Source organism: Asterias rubens, chromosome 6 (genome assembly GCF_902459465.1).
Source record: "Asterias rubens chromosome 6, eAstRub1.3, whole genome shotgun sequence".
Classification (NCBI taxonomy): Eukaryota; Metazoa; Echinodermata; class Asteroidea; order Forcipulatida; family Asteriidae; genus Asterias; species Asterias rubens.
Genome location: NC_047067.1, coordinates 6907237 through 6934249, shown reverse-complemented (window position 1 = coordinate 6934249; position 27013 = coordinate 6907237). Strand labels below are relative to the sequence as shown.

General features: G+C 39.5%; 1 protein-coding gene across 2 annotated transcripts in view; it reads right to left on the bottom strand.

Moving 5' to 3' along the window:
* LOC117291297 overlaps positions 1–25771 on the bottom strand; it is a 70679-nt gene extending 44908 nt beyond the window's left edge. Inside the window, exons 1-4 of one of the 2 annotated variants that reach the window (XM_033772932.1) lie at positions 25398–25771; positions 22281–22344; positions 14506–14733; positions 13454–13543 (exon numbers count right to left, since the gene is read on the bottom strand). In XM_033772932.1, coding sequence (XP_033628823.1) covers positions 13454–13543; positions 14506–14733; positions 22281–22344; positions 25398–25402 — 387 coding nt within the window. In that variant the 5' untranslated portion in view covers positions 25403–25771. Of the gene's footprint in view, positions 1–13453; positions 13544–14505; positions 14734–22280; positions 22345–22761; positions 22841–25397 lie in introns of those variants that run through there. The other variant, XM_033772931.1, reaches the window with a different exon arrangement.
* Between the last annotated feature and the right edge of the window lie 1242 nt (positions 25772–27013).

Sequence of the window (27013 nt, the reverse complement as noted above, 5' to 3'; positions counted from 1 at the left end):
CACCATGCTCTTGATTTCTCAAGTTCAAAAAGTTAGGGTAAGTTGCCATCATGTACACCAACCATATCGTAAGGCAACCACATGTTGCAGAAGAACTTAACAAAGCAAGTTTCATCTGCCAATAAACCCAAAGTATCCTCCTCAACTTTGTCAGTCGGGGTCAAACTGTCTTCCTTACTATTCTCACTCCCCACAATGTTTGAGAAGGTAAAGACATGATTACTGTAACTACAAGAAGTTAAACTTACTGGTGACATTATCCCAAACTTCGGGCCACAAACAGGTTATTAAATCAACTTGATGAAGACAGTTTGGGCGGGAAACCAACACCAAAACCAAAACTACCTACCTAAATAGTTAGAGAATATACACATTCATACAACAAGTAGTTTATATACTGTACAGATCACCAAACTCTAGGCTGGCAACAGGTGGTAGACAAACCAGTCGGTTGGTGGCGCTGTTTAAACAAACCCTCTTACTTCCCTCATACATTTAACTCCTTCCAAGATGGGGCATCTATACAAACTCTACTTTGTAAATGAATTTTCTATACACAGCCAATTACCTACGTAGTTTCATTCTTGTTCAAACTATTTTCACTAGTCATCCTCAGAACGCAGCACCACCAGTCGGTTGGTGGCGCTATTTAAACAAACTCTACCTAACCCAAATTAGTAAAAAGTCAAATATGACCAAAGGGATTTCCCCTCCCCCCAAAAATTGCTTTAATTTACTTTCACTTTTAATACCTCTTAGCTAAAGAAAAGCTCTTTGGCAACCAAAATGCCAATGGGATGGATATGATTACGTTCACAATCCAAAATTATCCCCGATATCTCACAGGCCCTCGCTTCCTACTTCCACTCCACTTTAGATCTTGAAATAAAACAGAAGTTCAGAACGCAAGAGGGAAAAAAAAGGAAAATGGAAAACAAATTCCTGGTTGCCTCTGACCTCCACCTGCTAAGAATTTTCCAGATGACTTATCTGTGTTAGAACACTTGAAGATACTTCCTTTTTTGCCACCTGTTTTCACAACTGCAAATGACCTGATCTATCCTGATCTATGGACTAACCATAATTGCCAGAAAAAAATGAAATCTTCCATATGCTTCAGTACATTTCAAAGGTCCTTGTAGATGAAGTAAGAGTCATGTATATGTTTAAAGGCACTGGACCCTTTTGTATTTACCCAAAATATTTGTTTGCATAAAAACTTACTTGGTAACGAGCAACAGAGAGCTGTTGATAGTATAACGCATTGTGAGAATGGTTCCCTCTGAAGTAATGTAGTTTTTGAGAAAAGGGGTAAGTATAGTTTCTTACTCAAACATTATAATACTACAGGCCTGAGGCATTTTTTAGGCATTTGAGGCACACAATATTTGCAACAACGGTGTTTTTTCTTTCACTAGGGACTTTTCGTTTTCGACGACGGATGGTTCTGCGACGGGTAAGATGACATTTGGCGTCATCTGCGCATGCGTCGGCTTTGAGGACGGTCGTCCCTCAATTTCTACGACAGTACTTTGGATGAATCTTCGTTGTGCTGAAAACGACAACGTTTAGCTGAACAACCGTCGCAGAACCATCCGTCGTCGAAAACGAAAAGTCCCTATTATTCTCTTGCAACTTCGATGACCAATTGAGTAAAAATGTTCACAGATTTGTTATTGTATGCAGTTGTTGAAACACAACAAGTAATGAGAATACTAATCTTAACAATTACCAAAGGTGTCCAGTGCCTTTAAGCAGTTGCTTTTCAAAGTAGGATTTTTTAAACGGTGCATGTCTTGATTCATCAGTAGCGGCAGAGGAATGCCTCAATGCTGCACCTTAGTACTAAGGAAATAAGTCATTAAGGCCAATATTGAAGAACGAGTACTGTTGCTTATTAACCCTCTCAAGAGAAGGAGAAACAGAACTCTAAAAATGAAACATCCTTGTACAAATTTAGAAACTTCTTAAAAGCGGACTGGGATAACTCATCAAATACTGAAGGAAGATTGAGCATTGGAAAGCGTCCACGACAGGAAAGATTTCACAGAGTTAAATCACCACACAATTATGAAACAGTCTATAAAAAAGACTCCACATAGGGCTGCAAAAAATAACTTGGGTTTTCATCTACTTGGCATGCTTGAATAAAGACTAAACCAACTTGAAAAATTGGTAAGGTTGTTTGCAGACTAGCACATAACTGACATGATATAAAGATGGTCATGAAAGTAAACTTCCCTTGAAAAATGCTTAGCCTGAAATATCATAGTTTTTGAGATAATTGTATTTCATGCACATCATCGTAAAACGCAAAAGGGCAGTTTGAAATGTGCACTGAAATTACGGCAAAAACTGACAACGTACATGTAGCCTGTAAATTGTTGTCCGTATCCTGTCAAGCAAGGACTTAATACCACAGAAAAAACAGGACCACGATGAAAGATGATTGGATCATAACAACATTCTGGAATCATTCCCACTTCCCAAATCTACACATGTTTTACATTTTTCATGACATGGAATGACATGCCACCAAGTCCCCGACCAAAGCTAGACGGAGCCATCCCAATCTCTCAACCAATTACATTGTAGAAGATTCCTCAAACATATATATTCAGAGATAATTAGTGGAAGTATTTCTACGCCCAAAGAGTCTCCACACAGTCTCGATGTGTCTCTATCATAACTTTATTCCATATGCTGGGCTGAGCTATTCTACGGACTTAACACTTCAAAAAACAACTTTAGCCACAACTTCAAGTCGATAACTATTTCATGACATTTGTGAAGCTTTACACAGTTGATGCGCTTAATATTATGTCGCCAATACAGGGATGTGATAGGCTGTTGAAAAAAAACCTGAACTATTAGCGCAAAGCGTGAAAGCCTGCTTACATTCATTTATCTATGCTTTTTGATAGCCCAACTCTGCAATCTGGGGTGTTTCCATATGGTTTTGTCTTCGTTTCCTTATGAATTTGGTCAAAGTTAAAATAAAATGTTTTGACATTTTTTATTTTATTTTTTTTTGGGGGGGGGGGGGAATTAAAAAAACAGATTTCCTGTTAAAAACAGAGAATTCAAACCCCTACCATTTTAGTAAAACTGACTTAATATTGAGTCAAAGGTTTTAAGGGGGTCTTTGGGGGCCCTGGAAGTTCTGATTAAAGAAGATTCCACAAGCTGTAAAATCAGTCAGAGAAAGAGCAGACAGTGATGAGTAACAATCAATGCCGATGTAGTAAATTACAAATCTCTCTAAACATCCTGTGCTTGGATGTACCCTTAAGGACCACTAAACTCGGTTTCAAGGATTTAAATTATAAATAGAGAGGAGGAAACGGAATGCATTTTGTCTGATTTCAAATTACACACCCCTATCTTCAAAGTGGAACTGTTCAACTGATTTGCAGAGAGCAGAACGGGTGTTACGGGTGTTAGTTAGCATAGAGAAAGGACCACATACAGCAAGGCAAGTGAGATTGTTTTTTAGACTAAAGCCCGGTTCACTTCCTGCGAATGCGATACGAATGTTGACGTCACAAATTCGCAACGAAAAATTCGCAGCAGTCCAACTCTGCTCAACTCACTTGGTAAAGGAGGGTTGTGACGTCAAATTCACGTCAAATTTGCCTCGCATTCACATTCACATGAAGTATAAACCGGGCTTAAGGCAGTGTCTTATTAACAGCTAAGGCTGCTGCTAGATCACTGAGTCATCGTGCGGACGTCCCTAGCATAATTCTTAGCAACAGTCATAGACGTAGCTGTAGCTGCCATTCAGATATGGCTTAAAACTTGAACGCCCTGCATTGGTTGCAAGTAACATAAGAGAGCAGGCAAACAGGGGCCATATTTTTTCAAAACAAAGGCTTTCACCCAACCCAAAGTAGAAAACCTATATACAATTGATTGCTTGAACTAGTATGACAATTAACGCTGTGTATTTAAATTTGTAACAGTCAGGCATGATACTTCATGAAGGTTGAGGCTACATTGTACCTCCATGGTTGAGGCAAATGCTTCTATTCTCTTGGCCATTGCCTTGGTGTCCCATTAAATGTTTAAGCACAAAATATTAGTTTCCATCAAAGTGGTGCCCATTTATTCAGGAAAAACTGCCTTTCCCATTACCAACTACAATTTACAAAGTTCAAAGAATCAACATCGCAGTCTGGGTGGGACTCGAACCCACACCCTTCATGGATCTGTATATGTCAGCTGTCATACGAACATGATACAAACCACTCTGTCGTCGACGTCCCAATATACTCCCGTCAGGGTAACCTCAAACACACAGTTGCCATTCTTTGTTTAAATTAACGACCCTCGCTGATGCGAATTAAGAACAACACACCGGTTCCTTAAAGAGTTCCTGCTATTTTGCTCAAAGTCTAGACACGACGCACGTTTCACCTCTGTTCCTACATAATGACCAGTCACCCAACACAGCAGCCTTACCTGCAGTTGGTCAGCACCTGAGTTTAAATTATAGCTCTATGGTTAAATGATGTACGAGGTTCGGGGTGCAGGACTTGCACATAAATAAATTATAGTTTCACGACTGCAGATCTATAAAACAATCAAAACCCAAGAGTCAAAACTGACCTCAACAGTTTTAATAGGTACAGACCTCAACAGTTTTAATAGGTACCGTGAAGAAGAAGAAGAGAACTTGATTCCGATTGATGGGAGTTGGTCAATTATGGACAAGAGTTATGGGAAAGGTTACGACCAGGTGAATGACCTGAGAACAGTACAGCGTACAGGTGTAAATCAAGTGGAAAAAGTGACCTAACTGACCAATGCTGTTTTATAGCAGCCATTAATATCCATGGAGAATACAGCTTCAAGGGATGATATGAGTTGTTGTGACATGGGACCGAGACTTGTCCTTCCTCCATGATTAGATTTAGAGTCCGACTCGACTCACTATTTTTTTTTTTAACTCAGACTCGAACCAGACTTGAGAATTAAGGATTCAAATACATGTCCCATGTGTTTCAAATTCCCTTTGTTGTTATAGCGATACTGATCCACATTAGATCACTGTCTTCAAGAAAATATTATCACAAAGAAAGATGTTTTGTTCGATCTTTTTGTCACTACAGGCCAACTTTTGAACAGTTTTCACCCTACTTCTTCTCCTTCTTTATGCGCATCTGTACATATTTTTTATGAAACTTTAATAAATGAATAAATTACTAATATTATTATTATTTCTTCTTCTGAGAGGTGGTGACAACATCCAAACGTTGGTACACTAAGTAAAATTCCGGAGCACCATGCCATTACCATTTCTTAATAACGTTGATACACTTGTACTTTAGGTTCATCATGGAGTTGGCTCATGTAGTCAGTATGCAATTTGCAACAACAAATTCCTTGTTTCACTGCTTTTTTTATAGTTTTTTCTTATGTCTTTACTTTTCAAGTACTCCTGAGCTAAGTTTACGTTGAAAACAACTTGATGTAGAACATTTTTCGTTTTGATGTTGCCACCTCAAGTAAAATTCTACTAGGTTCAGCACAACCTGCCATAACCAGTTATTGTGTTGCAATTGCTCCAAGGGTCCAGTTGCAACATGTATTCCCTTATTTCATTATTCTGTTCTTCACTTTTCAAGTACTCGTGCCTTTCTCTGAGATGGTTCAACAAATTGAGGGTTAACACTTGCATTATTTTTGCACACAGACTAATTTTGACAAGTCATTGATTTTTAAATCAATCAGTTTTTTCTGCAAGGTGACCACACTGTGAAACATCTGCATGATAAGATCCAGGGACACGTTGCTCAGTTCCAGAGGAAAGAACACCAACTTAATTCATACAGGATAAATTAAAATAATCCAGAAGGTTCAGTTTATTAATTGAATATGAATCATTGAATCCAATTTCATCGAGCTGCTTAAGCAATAAAAAAAACAGCTAAGTAAAGTACAGCACAGTTATGCTTACTGTTCCCAGCCAAAATACCATGTAATTTGTACATTTTGCGACTGGTACCCTGCTTATTCTCGCTAAGCAGCAAATTGCTAACCAGGGCCGAATTTCTCTGCTAAGAAGAAATGAACAGGACACCAGTCACAAATTGTACGTGTGGCATGTTTGGCCGGTAACCTTATTGTGATAAGGATAAGTTTGTTATGCTTACTTTTTTGTGCTTTAAAAGCAGCTCTATGGAACTGGGCCCAGGGGTCGATTTCACAAAGAGTTAGCACTAGTCCTAACTTAGGACTAGTCCTAGGAGATATCAAAAAGGTATGGCTAGTCCTAAGTTAGGACGAGTTACTCGTCCTAAGTCGAGATTAGACTAGTCCTAACTCTTTGTGAAATCCACCCCTGGTTGGTCTCTCTAGCTGTGTGTATACATTATATGTATACATTCTACAAATGTACGGAAGTCAATGAACTGACAAGATGGGGCATTGATTCAAAAGGAGGGTCCATGATTTAACGCAACCCATGGGATTCCATCTTTAAAAGGGGGTAGTGAGAGGAGAGCAAAAAAGGGAATGAAGTCTCTACAGAGAAAGAACAAAAACGCAGTCTGTATGACACTAAATCAGTTACGCTTAATCAGAAAGGGAAGTGGGAATTTAACAGTTATTGGGGCTACGTCCGCTTTACGGTTATTCCCCAAACGTGCTTGGATGTACCTGATTTACCCTAGAAGGGGGAGGGTTACTGTGGACACTGGCATCACAGTCGGACAGAGTGGGAAACAGTGCAGGCCTGGTACTTCATGGAGGCAATGAAGTGCAATTGCCTCCATGCCCACTGGTCATTGCCTTGTTGTGCCCTCAAAATGCTCCAGTAGAAATTGACAATTTCCTCATAGGGTGGTGCCCTTCTTTGCAAAGGAAAAAATGCCTTGGTGCCCTTGCTATTTCAAAAACGAAATTTATGTTACATTTCAATGTCAGCCTTTGAATGTCGTCTTAGAAGGGATGCAGCAGTTTCTCTCTGGTAAGGGGGCACTTAAATGATGACAATTTAAATTTGCATTGGCACTTTGCAAATGGCAAAAAAGCACAGCTCACTACTGCAGTTGCTGCAGGGGCCAAGGGTTATTTCAAGACCTGCAACCTACACATAAATAAAAAACTTTACTTGCACAATTACCATAAATCGAAAGTTTTTACAACATTCATGATACCCCCATAAAATCATGACACATTTTGAAATATCAAACATCAGGTTTTTTTTTCATACCAGGGGTCTACACGCAGCAAGCATTTACCAGGGGTGGTGACAAGGTCAACGTTTACATTACAAATTTGTTTGATGAACAAAAACAGGTCCAGAGATCATGGGTTGATTCTGACTCAGCCGCTCCCTCCCAAACTTCCACAAAGAGTTTAAAAAAAGAAAATGTTCAATCCTTTAAAAAGAAGCCGAAGGAACAAAAAATAGCTGGATTTATTTTTAGGTTTATATGTATATAGGTTCCCGGACAGGGAAGAAATAACTTCTGCTTTTTTGGCGGAGAGATTAAAAAGTTCCTGATGGAAACAAAATAATCAAGCACATGGCAAGAAGACGAAGGTGAAAAAAAAAAGACCACTTCACGATTAGCGAGAGGAGATTTAATAAGACCTGCCAATCAGTGCAAGGTGCATAGTCACAGTGTGTGGGTAGGCGTGGGGCACTCCGACCTATAAAGGCCAGCTGAGAACAATTCCAAACGCTACCAATCTTGAAAAACACAAATCACCCTGCCACTTTGTTGGCATTGAACTTGGGAGCTACAGCTAATTAGGAGCTTCCAAATATTTGGGTTAGGAGGAGGGGTGAGCGGGTGTGTTGATTATAGAGTTAGGCGTGACTGTTACCATGATGTTGTTGGGTGCATTTTCTGCGTATTCTATTATTCGGCCCTTTCGATTCTCGTCCCTTTAAGGGCAAGGATAGATTGTTTGGGGAGAATATCACAAGGTAACGAGGAGCAACAAGGCCAAGGGAAGGTCACATGTCACACCTCTGAGGACTTGATTGTGTTTGTGCATGTACACAAATGGACATTGGCTTTACAACCTTGTCAGTTTTGAAATTTCGAGCCAAAATACTATGTCACAAGCACCACCTTTTCTTGTATCCAGCCAAATTGTTCTCGTAAGCAGCTTTATGAAGTTGGGCAAGCTGCTTAAAGCCATTATACACTTTCGGTAAACAGTATTGTCCAAGTCCCACACTTTGTGTATCACAACTTATATATAAAATAACAAACCTGTGAAAATTTAGGCCCAATCGGTCATCGGAGTTGGGAGAAAAGAACAGGAAAACCCACTCTTGTTTCTGCACGTTTCGCCGTGTCATGACATGTGTTTAAAATAAATCTGTAATTCTCGCTATCAAGAATTGATATATGTTTTCTCAAAAAGTAAGGCATTTCATGGAGTAATATTTCAAGAGAAGTCTTTTACCATTACCTTCTGTAAACCTTGTAAATTATTTGTAAATCTGTGAACTTTTTTTTTTTTTTTTTTCTGTACGAAAGTGTATAATGGCTTTAAATTTAACACAAAAAGAAGCTACATTGTAAGCACAACAAAACAATGCTTACTAGAATAAGGTTATCACCCAAAGTAGCATGTCAGATGTACAATTTATGACTGTCCTGCCCATTTTCACTTAGCAGTAACTCGATAAGCAATATTTTCTTGACGAAATTTAGTCATTACCTTGGGGAAGAAGGCACATGGGAAACTTTGGGGTTGTCCTTCCACATACAAACCACAAGAATTCAACAACATATTGAATCCACTCCAGGTACTTAGAAATTAAGGCCCGCCCGCCAGGAGTAATTCAATTTTTTGGGAGGGGGCAGGGCAAAATTAAACCATTCCTAATTCACCAAATTGGACAAATTCATTGGAGGCAGTCTTATACTACACAGTGCATGTACATTACATATTCAACTTACAAGTACATCAGCTTTTTACACACATTTGTGTAAGTGATGTGTGTGTACAAGTACATGTACATCAATCAGGGTATCAAACCACTCATAATTTCTGATTGAAAAATTGAGACAAAAATTGACTGACGTGGAGTTATTACTTGCAGGTTTCTGCAAAATACCCTCATCCTCTCTTAATTCAGCAACAAACTCGTTTCTCCTTCTTTTCTTACCACAGCGAGAGCAAGCCGCTGACATATTGCGGAAGCCCTGCCACCAGAAAAACTGGATAACTTTTCTAGCCTGTTTGAATTTTTCTTGAGATGCTGTTACGGATGCCGGTGATTTCCCCGCGTCGCCATCTTGTCAAAACCAGGGAAGTTTACTAAAGTCATTAAGCTCTGGATCTACAACCTTATCACCAAAAAACTCCTCTTCCTGTTACGTGACCCATCCAAGGAAAAAGAATCCTCCTCCCCAGAGGTGGAACCATACAATGGGGAATAAGCTAGACCCCCGGTATCACAATCTTGGATTCATTAAAACTAGTTCAGTCGGACTATCACATCACAGAAAAGGGTTTATTTTATTCTCAACTTATTAGTGGTTTGTGAAAATTTATCCCAAATTAGCTCGGAACTAAAACGGGAAACACTTACTCTCCTTTCTCAAAGGGGGAAGTCCGTTAATGTGTGTTATGCATTTTGGTGTTGTTACCCCCTATGCTGGCTGGTGGCAGGGGGATGTTTACTACAACAATTTTTAATTAACCGACAGAGCTGGAGGGTATGCCGCAGACAGCCGATGACAGATGCTCTAAACCTTAAGTCATGTGTCAGTGGAGATTTGTGCAGGTGAAATCGAGAACTCCTGTGAATGTTTTCAGCCAAGCTCCTACTTGGTTAAACATTTCTTTATCCTCGATACACTGATGCCTTCTGGGAACTTTTGGCAACTTCTCAGTTTTATTACCAGAATAAAATGCTGAATGGACACGATAGACTGCCCCCTTTTAGGCATACTAATTTCTCGTATTCATTATATAGCCATTGAACATCAGGAAGAAGACAGCCATAGAGGCACCAAGAATACCCACACAAACTTCCAAACTCCATCCACACCTCACCGAAAGAACAAGATTTGTCTGTTAAGGGTAATTAAAACTGCACGCATTTGGGGCTAAATATAGGACCTTGAGAAATGGCCACCATTGGAAGGTGGATGGAGTCCAGTCACCTTCACCTAGGTACAGGAATTCAATAATTATCGTGAGAAACAGGATATTATTGGTCACCTATCAGTCATACATGCAACAATTTACAGAACCAGTGGCCCAGTTTCATGGCTCTGCATTACATTATAAGCATATTTCACAAAGCAGGGAATTATTGCTTCTGACATACTAGGCCTTCTTGGCTTACACAGCAAGTGCAGAAATTGGCCGCTTGCAAGTGATCGCAAGCACAGAATAAGGCAGGAAGCAGAGATGAAACTGGGCCCACGGTTATTGTTTGTTTCCAAAAGATGCCATCTTTGCAGGCATGAATTTTAGCTTTGGAGAAAAGTCAAGCATTCTAGTTTATCTATCGCAAAGTGGTTCACTGACCAATATACAAGTAATTTGACAGACATTCTGCATGACACACACTATATTTATGCATAATGCATAGTTGTGTATTTAAATAAATTACTATCAATGCTGGCAAAGATGGCAGACTTTACACTGTATGAAATAAAGTGGGTCCGGAACTTCTGATAGCGAACATATCCTAGTAGTACATGTAGCTAGATCCAAGGCACTTTACAACAAAACCCTTTTTCATGGGGCATCATTTTAACGAATCCACAAAATCCCTCATCTCTCTTGGGATTATGCAATGTTAACGCTAAGCCCAAGCAAGCAAAACGTTCAGAGTGAACATACTTCTAAAGGACACCAGCAGGGAGATTAAGTACCCAGGGAGATTAAGTACCCAGGAAATTTAGCTGCTATAAATATCCAAACCTTTACACATTCGTTATTAAACCACATTAAAACATTTCCCCGATCCAAGACAACCTTCTGTGTAGATTGTAGCACATATTCCAGAAAGGAAGTTTCTGTTAGCCCCAGCAAAATGTCTCCATGGAGCGACTTGGAATTGAAAATATCCCAGACGCATTGTTTTACTTTTAAGAAAGGTGTTCTACAATACATTGGTTGATGTTGTGTATTTATAAGTTGATATCCATAGAGAGTACATGTAGGTCCAAATAGGCCTTTTTGAGGTATGGCGGACGTGATAGGAGTGCACTGTTTGGTTTGGGTGTATACAGGCAAATTTACCCAAACCTAAATAGTGTTGTAGCATTACGATGTCCGCCATATCTAAAAAAGGCTTATTGCCATGTTCACCTGACATCGTCACCACAACAAATCTTGGAGTTACATTAATGAGTAACAAAGGCTGTGTGGACATCAGAACAAAGGAGTTCTAAACATTCTATCTTCACTGAAGACTACCCTGAAGCCTCCAAAATCCATCCCCTAGATTATGACTGATTCAGCACTGCCTACATGTACATGTATGAAGCATCACCTGCGAACAACCTGAGAACAGACGTACCAATCTTATCTTCATCCCGCAAAAGGTAGCGGAAGCAAGGTAACCATACGGCAGTGGAATTAGAGAACACTTCCTAGCAGATGCCTCATCAGGAGTTCGGGCTTAACTCAAGAGGCTAGATTTACACTTTATCGTGACCTCATCATTTTTCTCTGTTTCCTTCCACTGAAAGACAAGACACGCCGATTCATCAATACTGGTGTCCATCTTTCATCTCCAAAGGTGTCCCTAGACAGTTTAAGAATCTCTCCCAACGATAACCAGACGACACTGAAATATAATTCAGAAACCCCTTCCTCCTCCGCAGCAAGTCATCTAAACATCCTTGATGCCCACTCTCCAAGGAAGTTGCACATCCACATCTGAAACGCGTCTCCTCAATCTAGATTTCAGACCTAAATTTAGGCTTAAATGGAAAAAGATCCTTTGAGGCCGCACCCAGTTTTAATAGAAGGAAGCAGTAGTGCTAAAGGGACAGTGTTACCAGCTCAGGGGTCGATTTCACAAAGAGTTAGGAGATATTAAAAAAAAAATTAAGGCTAGTCCTAAGTTTGGACGAGTAACCCGTGCCAACTCAAGATAAGACTAGTCCTAATCTTTGTGAAATCCACCATTGCGTTTGTAGTTGTCATCATTTCTTAGTCATTAAATATTGCATAATAGAATTGTAGCTTTCTATTGAAAAAATTATGTTTTTTTTTTTTTTTTTTAACAAAAAATTCTGTCTGAAAACGCACTCGTTATAAAGATGTTAATGGTAGTAAGCATCTAGTGAAAGTATTCAATCTGAAATGCCCCCGTTGATTAGAAATCAATAACAAATATTGATTCTAAAAATTGATTCATGAATGAATCTTTTCTCAGATGAATGAGGGTTTGTGTGCGTTCACGAATGCTGCCGCCAGAGATACGATTGGTACCCGCCGTCACCTGACGTTAGTGTGAAAATACCTTCACAGTTCTTTGCTGTTCTCTCAACAAGTACACTATGTCTGTACTGAGCAGATATGTTCACAGGTGGTTTTTACTACTGTATCTTTCTTGACAATTTTGGCTATAAGCAAGTTGACAACAACCAAACCAACCACCCTAGCTTTAATACAAAATAACTATGAGTTGTGGTATCTCTGAAAAGAACTGGTGTCAAAACGAGAGCTCCACAGACAGCCACATATAAAGACAGAGTGAATATCCCTTTAAAAACAAGTCGAGCTAAACCACTTCTCTGGACGAGATATTAGCGGAAGAGTTCAATAACTCTGGAACTGTTGACAAACTGACTATGTCATGCCCTGTCACGCTGTTTATAACTCAGTCTATACTACCGTACACGTTGTCTACGCCAACATCTGATCCTGAAGACAAGTTTCCTTTACTTTTTAATGAACAAAATCTTCTATACTTTTGGCAAATTCTTGGTGGAATTGAATGACTTGAGATTACATGATATTAATTATCTTCACACATTATTATAATGACTTTAGGGAGGCTCCATTTCTCTCGAGGAAACTTGGATATAAAAATGTAAGTTGGTTACATAAAAAAAACTGGCATCAGAATTAAAGGCACTGGACACTGTTGGTAATTACTCAAACCAGTTGATAGCACAAAAAACTGACTTAGTTATGAACAATGGAGAGCTGTTGATCGTATCTAACATTGTGAGAACTGGCTCCCTCTGGAGTAATGTACTTTTTAAAAAAAGAGGCAATTTCTCACTCAAATAAAAAAATACTTTTTGGTTTGTTTCTGTCCTTATTCTGTAGCAACTTCGATGACCAATTGAGCTCATATTTTCACAGGTTTGTTATTTAATTTTGTGCATACGTTGGGAGATACCAAGTGAGAATACTGGTCTTTGACAGTTACCAAAGGTGTCCAGTGCCTTTAATCTTGAGACATCCGAAGCATGCTAGGGGAAGAAAGAAACAAATAATTTACCTTGGATTCCAGGACGTGGCATTCACTCAATAGATTGCTGTTTTCTCTCTCCAAATTGCTGATGTGTGCGTGGCACTTTTTCAGTTCATTCTGTGAAAGTAAAAAATGTGATCAGTTTTAAATCTCAAGTTTCGAACCTAGCAGCGTCTTTCTCAAAGGAAAATGTTTTGAATCTCATAAAGTGGTGCAAAACTTAAGCCATCAAAATTGGTTCAAATTGCTACGGGCCATAAGACAATGTCAAGACAATAATTTATTTTGGGTAGTACTATTTAATTCACTACCCCCTCTTTTTTAGCAATAAATGAAGCTTGTATAACCATCTTGATTTCTAAAAGCAGCTTTTCAAAATCAAAATCTGCCAATAATCAGTCCTACCATCTTCAAAGAATATTAATAACAACTAGTTTTAATAGCGCATTTATGACCTTAGTTATTGGGCCAAAAAGATTCCTTTTCAAGCTTCCTGGGGAGTTGACAACCCAGAGCTGCCCTGGCCTTCGCAAGCTTTTTCAAACACAATATCAACATGTACCATCCCAGGTAACCATACATGTATACACTACCCCTGGGTGAAGAGAAGCAATTATAAAAGCTTCTTGCTCAAGGACACAAGTGTAACGACCAGGTCTCGAACCCACACTCCAATGACTTAACCACCAGAACTTGAGTTTAATGCTCTAAAACACTCTGCAGTGACACTCATATTCTAACAAATCTCTCTTGAAATTCTCAGATGAAGTACCATTTGGTATTAAACCCAAGTTTATACCAAATGCCAGGCTTTCTTTACTTGCTCAAATATCCACCTCTATCATCCCAGGTACCAATACTACCCCTCATTGAAGAGAAACAATTATAGTAAAGTATCTTGCTCAAGGACACAAGTGTCACGACCGGGATTCGAACCCACACTCCGGTGAATCAGCACCAGAACTTGAATTTGATGCTCCTTACCACTCGGCCATGACACTCTACAAGGCACCCTACATGACACCACAAGGTAAAATACATATAAAAGACGGTGTTTTTAGGCCAGTAGGAGCCATTACCTCAAGAGTCATGACAATGCCACCATGTTCTTCCTTCATCTGTTCCATCTTGCTCTTGTACTCCATGACGCTGTTCAGCATTCCTTGCATCTTGGTCAGGTCCTCCTGCAGCACCTCAAGGCGTGACTTGTATGTCTCGCCCTCCAGCAGGGCATCCTTCAGGCGTTTCTCTGCGTCAAGACGCGACTGCCGTTCCTCGGCCAGGTCCCTCATGATGGCGTCCCGTTGCTGCAAGGGAGGAAAAGAAGAGATGAAAGGGGTATTAAGTTCTGAACAACTAAGAATAAAAACCCAAAGGCTGCTTGACTTAAAGACAAGTTTCATGCCTCGAATTAGAAACGGCACCCACAGCAATTGCCAGAGTGCCCTGTGATTTTGTTGTGGTGCCCTTTGCAAAATTACAAAACAAATTTACATTTTCCTCAAAGAAGTGCCCCTTATCAGAGGCCAATTGCTGTGCACCCTCAAGAGGGAAGTTCAAGGCCTGTAGTTTAGAAGGAAATGTTGCACTTCACACTGAGTTAAGTTTAATATAACTCATATCAGAACCATGAGAGATCAACTGCCACAGTCAGCGATATTTAGATATCGATTCTACTCAGGATTCAAACTGCCTCTAGCTACCGCCAACCTCGGTAGTCTAGTTGGTATGACACTGCTCTAGAATTGCAAGGGTCGTGGGTTCAAATCCCACCCGAGTAACATGCCTGTGATATTTTTTCACAGGACTCGGGAAAGTACTGAGTATACAGTGCTAACACACATCGGTGTATGGGTAAAGAAAAAGAAAAAATAATATTCTTTATCCCCGATGCAAATTTAACATCTATTAGATTCTACTCAGCCACACTGAGGTAACGTTTCCACGGACACATTCAAAGAGGAGAGCTGTTTGTCCCACTCACCTCCACAATAGTGAGATCTCAATTGCAGTCTCACTCAGTAGCAATGAAAAACCACAAGTAGTCCAGCCGAACAGAATTTATCAGACCGCCCAAGTCTCATTAATGTCCTTAACTTCTGCAGCAAATTGCCATACATGAAAACAAATTATGCTTTCAAATTAAAACAAAATTCCTGCTGTGTTCCAGAAAGTTGTGCCACTCTCCAACCCCACAGACACAGTAGCTACTTTTAATTACTTCCTTTCCCTTTCACATCTACTATTAGTCAACATCGGTCAAGTCCTGGCCACTGACAATTAACAACTACTTCCCCTTCCACCAAAGCAAAGTCTCCCGAGCGAGCAAAAACCCATGAGACAACACTGTCACTCAGTCCAAACCTCACCACTTGATGAATCAATCGAAAGCTGGTGTTTAATGTCCATCCACGGCGCTTGGGAATGATTTTTTTTCTAAATTAGTATTCCCTGACTTCCGTCCATCTTGGCACCCTAAAAGCCCGCCTCTGAGTGTCGTGAGGCCATTGATGATTATAGACACCTTGAACTGTGTGTAAATATTACATGTAGATGGCTCTGGTTGTGATGGCGATTCGTATAATACAAACTGACTGGTGGTCCAGGGGTTGGAGAAATCCTATGAGATTCAGAATGACTGTTGTAAGTTAATGGCCTGACGTTTCAACCCTAGCAGAGTTTTTTTTACAATCCATCATTTGAACTAGACTATGATATAGCCTCCGCCAAGTCCAATTTTCAGCTTAATTTGATGAGCCGTGTGACTGGTCATTGTGATCAAAGTTTCAAGGTGGTCATTCATTGGACCAAATGAGAATGCTATTAAACAATTATAAAATGACCGGGGTGAAATGAAACACTGTGTTGCTCAGTCAGAGCTGTAGATTTTAATCTATCACTATTTTTGAAAGTTTAACAGAAAAACTTGTTCCAGACTTTTTCTTACAAAACATAGCTAAGGGCCTGATACGTTTCAACCCTAGCAGACTCTTCCTCAAAGGCTTTTACGAAGGCTAAAATTGAAGGCTAAGTACTTGTACTGAATTAGTTGTTTAGAGAGCATGACGATAAATGTATCAATGCGCTTTACATAAGAACCCTGGGGTCGATTTCACAAAGGGTTTGGACTAGTCCTCACTTAGGACTAGTCCTAGGAGATATTAAAATTGTATGGCTAGTCCCAAGTTAGGCAGATAACTCGACAACTAAGTCGAGAAAAGACTAGTCTCAACTCTTTAAGAAATCCACCCATGGTCCTAAGGACAATAACATTCCTATAATCATTCTCAGCTCCCTGTGTACGGCCCAAGCTCCCAAGGTGCTCAGAAGGCTTTTTCGTACACAATATCAACCTCTACCCTAGCAGGTACCCATCTTGCTCAAAGACACAAGTGCTTTGTATGACCAGTATTGAAACCCACACCTCATTGACTTAACCACCAGAAGTAGGATGCGATGCTCTGAGCCGCCTGACCAGTGACACCATATATTCAAACAAATCTCTCCCCAAATCAACTTGATGTAGCACCTTTTATCAAAAAGCCAAAGTTCATACTTACGCGCCAGGCTTCTTTACATCTTCCCGCGTTTAAAAAACTAAACATAAAACAACACAGAGTTTCCCATGGTATAGGTTATCTTGTCTCCACATAATCTTGGAGTAATTCTGTCAAGTCAACGAAACATTTAGCATCATCAATAACAGGCCCTCGCTTGGTAAGACCTGTATTATGAACTTGACGACGAGAGGTCTTAAACAATAGATGCTTTCATGATGTTCATGAAAAAAAAGCTTAGCCCTTCTTAAGTGCTTTTTAAGTGTTACAGATAAAAGGATAAAGAGGATTATCACCTTGAGTATTTAACATAATCCTCATGGATTAATATTTAAAGGTCAGGGATGATGTGGTTGTGGTAAGTATTTGAAAACTTATTCGGTTTAGTTTCAATACAAAAGCATTGATAGGATTTCCAATCAGCGCTTTTAAAAACAAACAATTTCCTCATGTTGTGTTATGGTTAAAAATATTCTTGCTATAATCTGTTCATCAAGTATTGAATTTAACATCTGCAAACCTTAAAATATTTCAATGGTTTCAAACATCAAATTTGGGCTGGAGAGTTCATGAGTAAAGTTTTTGCTAATTTCTCAAAAACTTTCAGGTACAAATATTTCACCCTGGAAGTTATCCCACCATAACCATCTTTCTACCATGTAACTGTAAGTTATTACGAATCTTGGAATATATTTCAAGACCATCAATGTTATGCCTTTAAAAACACAAATTCAAATTTGATTCTGAGAAACTTTCCAGAAGTGATAACCACTGTTAAACAAAGTCATTCATTATAACTAGACATAATGTTGTGTCTCGTTGAACTTACCTCTGCGTATGTTATATCCATGACTAGTGATATCACAGATTCATTATGCAATCATTAATAACCATCCTTTAGTCAACGAGTGCCGTACGCTGGCCCCCCTGCCTCTAATACATCACACTCCAGTCGGTGTAAGCCATGTCCCCCTACATCCTAGCTAACCCAATCCAGTAACAGGGCCCGCCTATGGATAACAACTGCCTTGGGAATGGAAAAAGGGGGGCAGGAGCGGGATTGACACTCATTGCCCTTATGGTGTAATTACGTATACAAGAGTCCAGTCACTGCCACTTCCTGCATAATGCAGCTGCATAGAGATACAGTCAAACTTAAATGCAGACTTTACAGACCTTTTTTTTTGACATGGTGATTTTTTAATTTGATGATGTCCCTGCTGTACGGAAGGAGGATGGCTGAGTCTTACTAAGCCAAGCCCCTTTCTTTAGATATTCACAGCTCCCAATTTTCGAATGAATGGTTTAATGTCGTGACAAATTACTTGTCTGCAATGGGTTGGAGACTTAAGAGACTATTTTGTGACGTGCACATACTGGATTGCTAATATTCCTATATATATATATATATATGTATGTATGTATGTTGAATTGTGTCTCTTTGGTCGTTATCAGTAAATAACTTAAAGACAGTGGACACTATTGGTAATGTCAAACACTAGTCTTCACAGTTGGTGTATCTCAACATAATGCATAAAATAACAAATCTGTGAAACCTTGAGCTCAATCGGTCGTCGAAGTTGCGAGATATTAATGAAAGAAAAAATACTGTTGTGATACAAAGTTGTGTGCTTTCTGACGCTTGATTTTGAGACCTCAAATTTTTAACTTGAGGTCTCGAAATCAAATTCGTGGAAAATTACTTCTTTCTCGAAAACTACGTCACTTCAGAGGGAGCTGTTTCTCACAATGTTTTATACTACCAACCTCTCCCCATTACTCATAGACAAGAAAGGTTTTATGATGATCATTATTTTGAGTAATTACCAATAGTGTCCACTGCCTTTAAGGGAAGAGAACACTTAATGGATGGCTGAACGGAGTTTGTGGTATGCTTTGTTTTATGCACTATGAATAATTCTTTTTAACAAACGCAAACAGGTTGTAAAAGCCCCGCACGGCTTTGCCACTCGATTCACGCGAGTGGTCTCCCATTCCAGTCGCTTTGGATCACAGCTCAACGAAGCTGTCCAAGCCTTGAAGGCATTGACAAAAGGCTAGCTGTGACCGGGCATGAAGTGCTTGGACTGCAGACATTAGGCTATAATGCCCTAGAGTAACAACTATAATACAGACTCTAAGAATAGCACACTTACAGTGTTCCCAGGAAACAAGTCTTGAAGGAGGCCCTCTTGTGACTGTCATGAGCACACTTCAAAATTATTCTTCTTACAAATTCAATGGATAGATATAGTAACTGCTAGTGGCTGCTAGTGACACACATGGAAACGGTTTCTCCTCTATATAATGCACATTCTTGAAAATAACATAAGCAATGGAGAAAAACTAGGAAACCTTCTACAGCCACATCTCAAAATCCTCATTACTTAACAGCTAGCAGAGCCCTTTATCAGATCACATCCCAACCCCGCTCGGGGTGGGGATGGTTGGGATGGGATCTAATAAAGGGCTCGATGAGAATTTTGAGATGTGGTCGTAAAAGGTTTCCGAGTTTCACAGCCAAAAGCTTAAGCACAAATTGACTCTGACCACAAGGACGTACTCCTGGCTGCCTCAAAAATCTCAGCTTTCCTCTTAAAATTCCCAAACAAAACTGTAGGACCCAAAGCCGGTGTCCAGAAAGGTTGAAGAAACAATCCCACTATTAAAACCTCAAACACAAACAAAAATTACATACTATGCCTCAAACACCAAGCAGGGTGGATATGTGCACATTAAAAGTCTTATTATTATTATTATTTATTATTACCACAACTTTAATAGTGCCACCCTTGAAAGTTCTCTGGTTCAAATTGAAATTACAACCTCTCACAAAGACTTTGAGAAAAAAAGTATGTTCACTTGATGATAATATTTAACTTCATTTCATTTAATCTGGTTGCGAAGCCAAGGGCTCTCATAAAAGCAAACTTAATAAATGTACTAGCCAAATAACTCAAGTTTAATTTTTTCAGTAGGGAGGAAAAAACAACGAAATATTCCATGGCAGTCAGGTAGGGACTGAAGACCCAATCCACATAGGGGTGCCCCACTTGGATTTGAACCAGGGCCCAAGAGGTGGGAAGATGAGAACGAATACCACTGCCCACTACGCCAACCAAACCACCCAAGAGACTCAAAAATGATTGTTGTATGTGATACATGGTACCCAACTAAACCTTTGGCAGCAAGATTAATGTAAACACACACCCTGGGAAGAGGGGAAACAATCTCAGAGCTAGCACTGAATTCCTTAAAAGCTAGCTAAAGAAATCATTACCTTAACATCAAGGGATTGGACATTAATTTCTTTTTTGAAATTCAGGTTGATGGAATACAGTCCCCAGAGACAGAAAGCGGTCAGAGCAATATCCTCCCAAATGATCCCAGCCTCAGACTCAAACATTAAAGCAATTTGTTGCCTAATTTGATAGTTCCCTACACTCCATGTTTTCCCAAGAGACACCTCAGTCTTCTAGGCTTCTGTAGTTCAGCCCTTTACACTAGACACAATGCTCTCCAGAAATAGTTTTCCAGGGACTTCTAAAATCACAATTCAATACAGGTGTGTTTTTCTGTCAGCTGAAAAAATTGTTGAAGTAAATTGGCGAGTTCCTCCCACCCCCTTTTTTCATTATGATAATGATAAAATCTGTAAAAAGTGAAATCTACTTATGGCATTAAATTAACCAAGCTGGGCCTAGTTTCATTACAGCTGTTATTAAGCAGAAACTACTGCTTGATAAATTTCTTTGCTAGGTAAAAATTAAGCAGGGCGCCAGTCACAACCATGCAAATTTAACGTAGCTGGTAACCTGTTAAGCAATACTTGTCTGTGCTAAGCAATTTTTTTCTGCTAACAGCCTATGAAATTGGTATCCCAAACTGTTAAGACCAGTTTCTACTTCCTGTGACTGTCCGCATGCATCCACAAAATTTGAGTTTACTGTTCATACTTCATCGAAGAAAAAAAGAGAGGAATGCATTAGATTTGCGTTTGCGCGCGGACACGCAAGCATTAACTTAATTGTGTTCATACTTTCGTGCAGTGAAAGTGTCTTTCCTGTATGAATTGTCCTTGCATTCCTTCACATTTTAAAGGAACCTGTTGCCTTGGCTCAGTCGAGTTGGTCTTTGAAAAGGGTGTGTAACCGTTTATTATAAAATGCATATGATTAGAAAGATATTTTAAAAGTATAATACATGTATAATGATCCACACAAGTATTACTCGAAATTGCGTGGTTTTCCTTTTACCGCGTCGACAAACACAGTCAGACATTTATGGGAGTCAAGTTTCTGACTCCCATAAATGGCCGACTGCGTTAAGTTTGCAAAGCAAAAGGAAAACCACGCAATTTCGAGGCAAATGTGTGTGGATCATTGTATTCTACTTTTAAAACATCTTTCTTACCAAATGCATTTTATAACAAACAGTTACAAACGCTTTTCCAAGACCAACTCGACCGATCCAAGGCAACGTGTTCCTTTAACCAGACTCTCCCGATTTTCTTCAATGAAGTCACTACCCTTTCTACATCTCGGTATTCATTCAAACTTATATTATACAGATTTGGAAATAGGCGCAGTCTTCATCGTCTTTAAATTAGGTTTGCCATCATTGACTGACACTGCATATATTTCAATTTGTCCGACTATGCATCCAATTAGTGTGTGTATGACCTAATTTTTAAAAGGTTTTCTTTATTCGAACACCAACACGTAATGTCATTAAACACACAATTCCTTTCGCACATTAAATGGGTCAATGCGCTGCAGTGAACATGCAGCTAGTCAGCTAGTACGAACCGGCCTTAGACAGTAACATGTTTTCAAGTTTTAAAGCTGTCTTTAGAAGACAGACATTTCTATGTGGAACTTCTCCCCTACAAGTCCACCCCTACTCTTCCACGATAAGGTTCTTTTACTCACACTACCAAGCCTAGTACATGGGACCTACTACGGCTTAATGACGACCCATACGAAGGCCAAAGCAAATGTGAAAGACATCTTGCTCAAGTCAACAAATGTCATGACCACGACACAAACCCATACTGTGCTGATCAGAAACACCATAGCGTGAGTCCGGTGCTCTTATTTAATTTACTATGATTGAGCCAACATCTTTTTGCCCTTTTGTCAGAAAGACAAAACAATTACGGTACGCATCTTCTGAAGGGTAGAAGTGGCATCACCCGGACTCAAACCCATACTCTGCTGATCGGAAACACCAGAGCTTGAGTTTGGTGCTCAGAACTTAACTACTTTGATTGAGCCAACTGTTAACAAACTACTTACCTGATTGTTGTCTGTTTTTGTTTTTGTGAGCTCTCGCTGCAGCCGAGCGACTGTCAACTTCTCCCTGCAAGATGACAAGAGAAGAAACATAATAAATTGAAAATCTAAAAAAATATTGCTCAGAAGTCTTCCGTTAGCTGTAAACAAAAAGCAACAAAAAGACCAGTGTGGATAAATTTGTCACACAGCAGTTGGTCTAAATAACTAGAGGTGAAAGAATTAATTGTATCGTAGAAATCATATTAACGTATTCCACCATTGACACACGAAAAAGCAGACTTGAAAACGACTTTTGAAACACTTATACAACCAAGAGCAATTCTGAAATAAACTCTACTGATGTTGAACACTTCAGGATGACACAGAAGATACAGCAGAAACACCCAGAAAAACCAGCATTGAAAGCTCTCCATTATTCTGTTCATCTAAACAACTGCAGATGAAAAAAATTTGTTTTAATGTAGAAATCATATTAACATACTCCTCCATGACACAAACAGTCTTGAAAACGATCAAGATGTTTCAAAACACTTTCTAGCAACCAAGATCTAGACTGAAATACATTCTTAGTGATGTTGAACACTTCTCGATTCAATCTAGCACACAGAAAAAGCAGCTTAGAAAGCTCTCCATAATGCTGTATTTTGACACTACTGTAAACACAAATAGGGGTCTTTACAATGTGGTGTGGATTGCTTGGGTGGCTGTGAAAATTTTGTTCAGCATTCTTATTCACACACAATGCCAAAATTGCTTCACTAAGGAGTCTCTATTCAGAGCTTCCCTTTTGACAAAGGTGGGTTCCCTGAACGGAGCTTCCATCAGGGGTAGAGGGAGGGTCTCTAGAGGGCTAGACAGGAGTTTAATTAATGTATTATTGTAGTCTAGTGATGGATGAATGGGGGTTGGGGTGGGTTACAGCAAAAGGGGGGCAATCTATGGGTGAGGTCACAGGGTTGTTTGATCTTGGCAGACTCTGAGAAGTTGTTCAAAAGAGTGTGTGCCCGTTGGGGAAGTAACAACGGTTGGAACATTCATGTCAAATCGAAAGTACCAAGTACAAGTACATTAAAGTTCTTAAACTTTGAAGTTGACTGTTCAAGACGAAGTTATGAATACTGGTCAGTTAGACAAGGAAAAGTATTCTGACAAACTGAATTTGCGAGGGGTCCCCCAAGGGGGCAGGCCCTTAACCTGGAAGGTTTAGCCTAAAGTTACATTTGGAAAAATTCCAAATTCTTCCGTCAGTACATAATTTACCAAAGAAATTCCTGTGGACGTTACAATGTGTGTAAAGTTTCCTTTCTCCATGGTATAACAATCATTTTCTTAAACATAACAATTTTGCAGTGACATTTAATATGTATAGATCTCATTTGCGTGATGGTGGTTCTGAGAAGAACCGATAGACTTAACGTTCCGGACAGTTTGCCCTGTTCGAATTATCTCCTGACTACGACCATGACAGAGTAGACTGTCTGAAACGATGCGTCTATCGGTTCTTCTCTAAGCCATCAATCACTCAAAAGAGATCTATATTCATGGTGTGACAGCAAATTTCTTAAGTTTATTGTCTTAATCCACCTTGCAAACCTTCAAGTCTTATTTACAATTTCCTCAAACAACCCCCAGTTTTATTTGATGTCACCGCCCTGCTGTGGATACCATTAAATTACTCTCTCTTTCTCTCTCTCTCCCAAGCTGTCAGATTTGGCTACAACCACAACCAGCATCTCAAACTCTACTCCAACAACCTTGATTTATCTAGAGTCCCACTGGGACCATTAATTACCACCTATGGTGCTAATTATCATTGTACATGAGTGACTAAGCCAACCCCCCCCCCCCCCAACTCAATGCTTTTGAAAGACAAGTTATTGATTTAAGACTAATTTGGGAGGATTGTATTAAAGCGGTTTTAATGACTGTTGGGTGTAGTTGGGTTTTTAATGGTGTAACAAAGGATGACTCTGGTATCCAATGGATACAAAGGTAATCATAGAGAAAGGACCACTAGAGGTAATTCAGTCAATAACTGCAGGTGCATCTGCTTAGTAATTTTGACAAAAATGGTGGGTGGAATTTGAAAGTTTGCATGGTCATGGTGGAGACACCAATCTACCAAATTAAGTGATATAAAGTAAGGTAAAAAAAAAAAAAACATGAATATAGTGTCCTGCCTTTTTGAAAAAAAGGAAGGAGAATTTTTTCTTTCTCTTTTGAATGGTCGCCCGACACACTTTGAAAGACAACTGGCTAGGCTGTTTAAAAAACAAAACATGAAGTCTCTCTTTGAATTGTACTGGTTTTGTAAAAGAACCAGTGAGGTTACAACTCAATGTTATGATCTGTATGCTGTGACTATCTTCACTGCCAAGCCATATCACCACTAAGCAGCGTAACTCCTCATTATTCCTGCACAGTATCTTAATTTAACAAAATTCTCCTTGTGGTCTAAGGAAACAATGTTAAGAATTGCAGTTGTCATGATGAGGCCATCTTGTCTTCAGTCCATTATGCCATCCGTATGATTTTACACAGCGTTGCCAACATGAGGTTGAAGAAAAAACACTTACTTGATACACACCCGTAGATTATTTCAATATAAAATTATTTCCAGATGAATTATTACATTGTGTACTTTCAAAATCACTCAATATGACAAAAAAAATGTTTCATACATTAGTTGTTATCTAGTCATGCATTATTTAAACGAGCCAGACCACGTAGCATCTGTTTCGATTGTGCTCCATCACTGCCCAACCATCTCGCAGAATTATATTCCAACACAGAATCTTAATTGCTACACTTCAGACATCTCCTTCCGACCTAAGGAAGCTTGCAACGAGTCCAGCGGGAATTGTCCACCCCTTAAGAAGTGCATGCCACCATCCCCCCCCCTTCCCAGCGTCAATGTACCAGTAAGTCGATTAAATTGCAACCAGCTCCGAACCCAAAATTTGATAGTTCGTCTCAACATTAGCAGACGAATCTCTCGCACACATGCAGCACTTACGTGGCTCGCTCCGCTCCTTATTCCCAGACTCTATGCAAACAGCTGGGAAGGACAGAGCTTTCCCTGAGCAGATTTGTTCCTCTAATCCGTCTCCACCTTACCTCATAAGCACTCCCTCCTCTTGTTCGCCCTCTCTTCGTAAGAAACCCTCCTCAAGAGTTACAGCCAAGAAACCCTCCAGAAGAAATTACAGCCGATGCTTCTTTTAGTATAAATCCATCCAGTTTGAAAAGTTAACTCCTCAGACACCAGTTAGCACCACGCTGTGAACCAATCAAAACAAGCTCAGCCCAAACAAACTCATGAATTTCAACGTCTCGTCTCGCTCCTGCCGAATTCCATCGTTCCACATCACAGTTGGGACAGCTTTTGTTGTGTTTTTCCAGCAACGCAACACAGCATAGCATGAGGGGTATTCTTCCAGTAGGAGAACTCCACTGCTCTATGATGAGCTTAAACCCACCAGCAGGCAGTCACAGTGAATATTGACAGAGTGATTAGTGCTACTGTAGATCCTCCTGACAGCCCCCTATTATTGTGTTATAGACGGCTGACTGCACATCACAAGAGAAGGTGGAGAGAGGAATCATGAGGCTAGAATGCTATAGGACAATGCCAGGCTAGGCCACACACACTACTAGCCTTACAAGCTAGACATCTTCAGCCTAGACTTGCCTCTAGTCACTCCTATGGGAGGATCTACATACATCAGTGGCGACCACAATTATGCAAAAAACTCTTGCTTAAACAATTACTTAATATACTAAGATAATAAAGTCGACAGGGGTAGTTTGTCAGTGCACTCACCATGGCATTTTAGACATGTTGTCTATTTTCACTGAGCATGGTTGTCCAAAGTAATGTCAAAGGAATATTGCTAGATCTTTCTACAGTAACATGTTCCACTCATAGAAACAGACATTGCTTGAGACTTGTCATCAAATGGATGCCTTTGTGAACAAAGATGTTCAAAGCTCTCATGATTTTGTTTCTATTTTGGGAGAGCAATTTGATCACGTCCTTGACAGGAAATTTTAAAGCCTTGTACGCAGGGAACATTTTCAATACAACATTGCGACTAAAGCATGAACCCCTTTTTAAAAAATCACTTTCCCATTATCAGAATTACCAAAGTTTCCCTTGGTTTTATTTAATCCATACCGTGTATCTTAATTGCCATATATGGAAATGTTCAGAGAAGAATTTTTTAATTTGCAACATCGGGATTGAAAAATTAATCTCACTTTAAAAATCACTTTCCCATTATCAAAATTACTGAAGTTTCCTTTTGTCTCAATCCATACCATGTATCTTACTTGCCATATGGAAATTACTGGAAGCAAAGTTGTCAATAATCAATCAAACATAACCAGCTGACGTAAGTTCTGTTCAGCACGAGGGCATGAATGGCACGAACTTCTCTTTATTAGCAACATAAAGTACACACGTCAAATCAATATATGGAGCAAAGTAATTATTTCCCTTGATGGTTTACCTCGATACCAAACAACAAATCAGTTCGCCTGAAAGAGTTAAAGGGAACACAGTGACTGAAATTGTTCACTAAATTCAAGTTTGAATTGAACTTGCATAACCCGATTTTTTTGCAGAAAGAATTTGTTTTCATTGTATCACAAACTTAGGACAAACTTTGTTTGAACATTTGGGTACAGAATATGGCCCATAGTTTTGAAAAATCCGGGGGAGAACCCTGTAA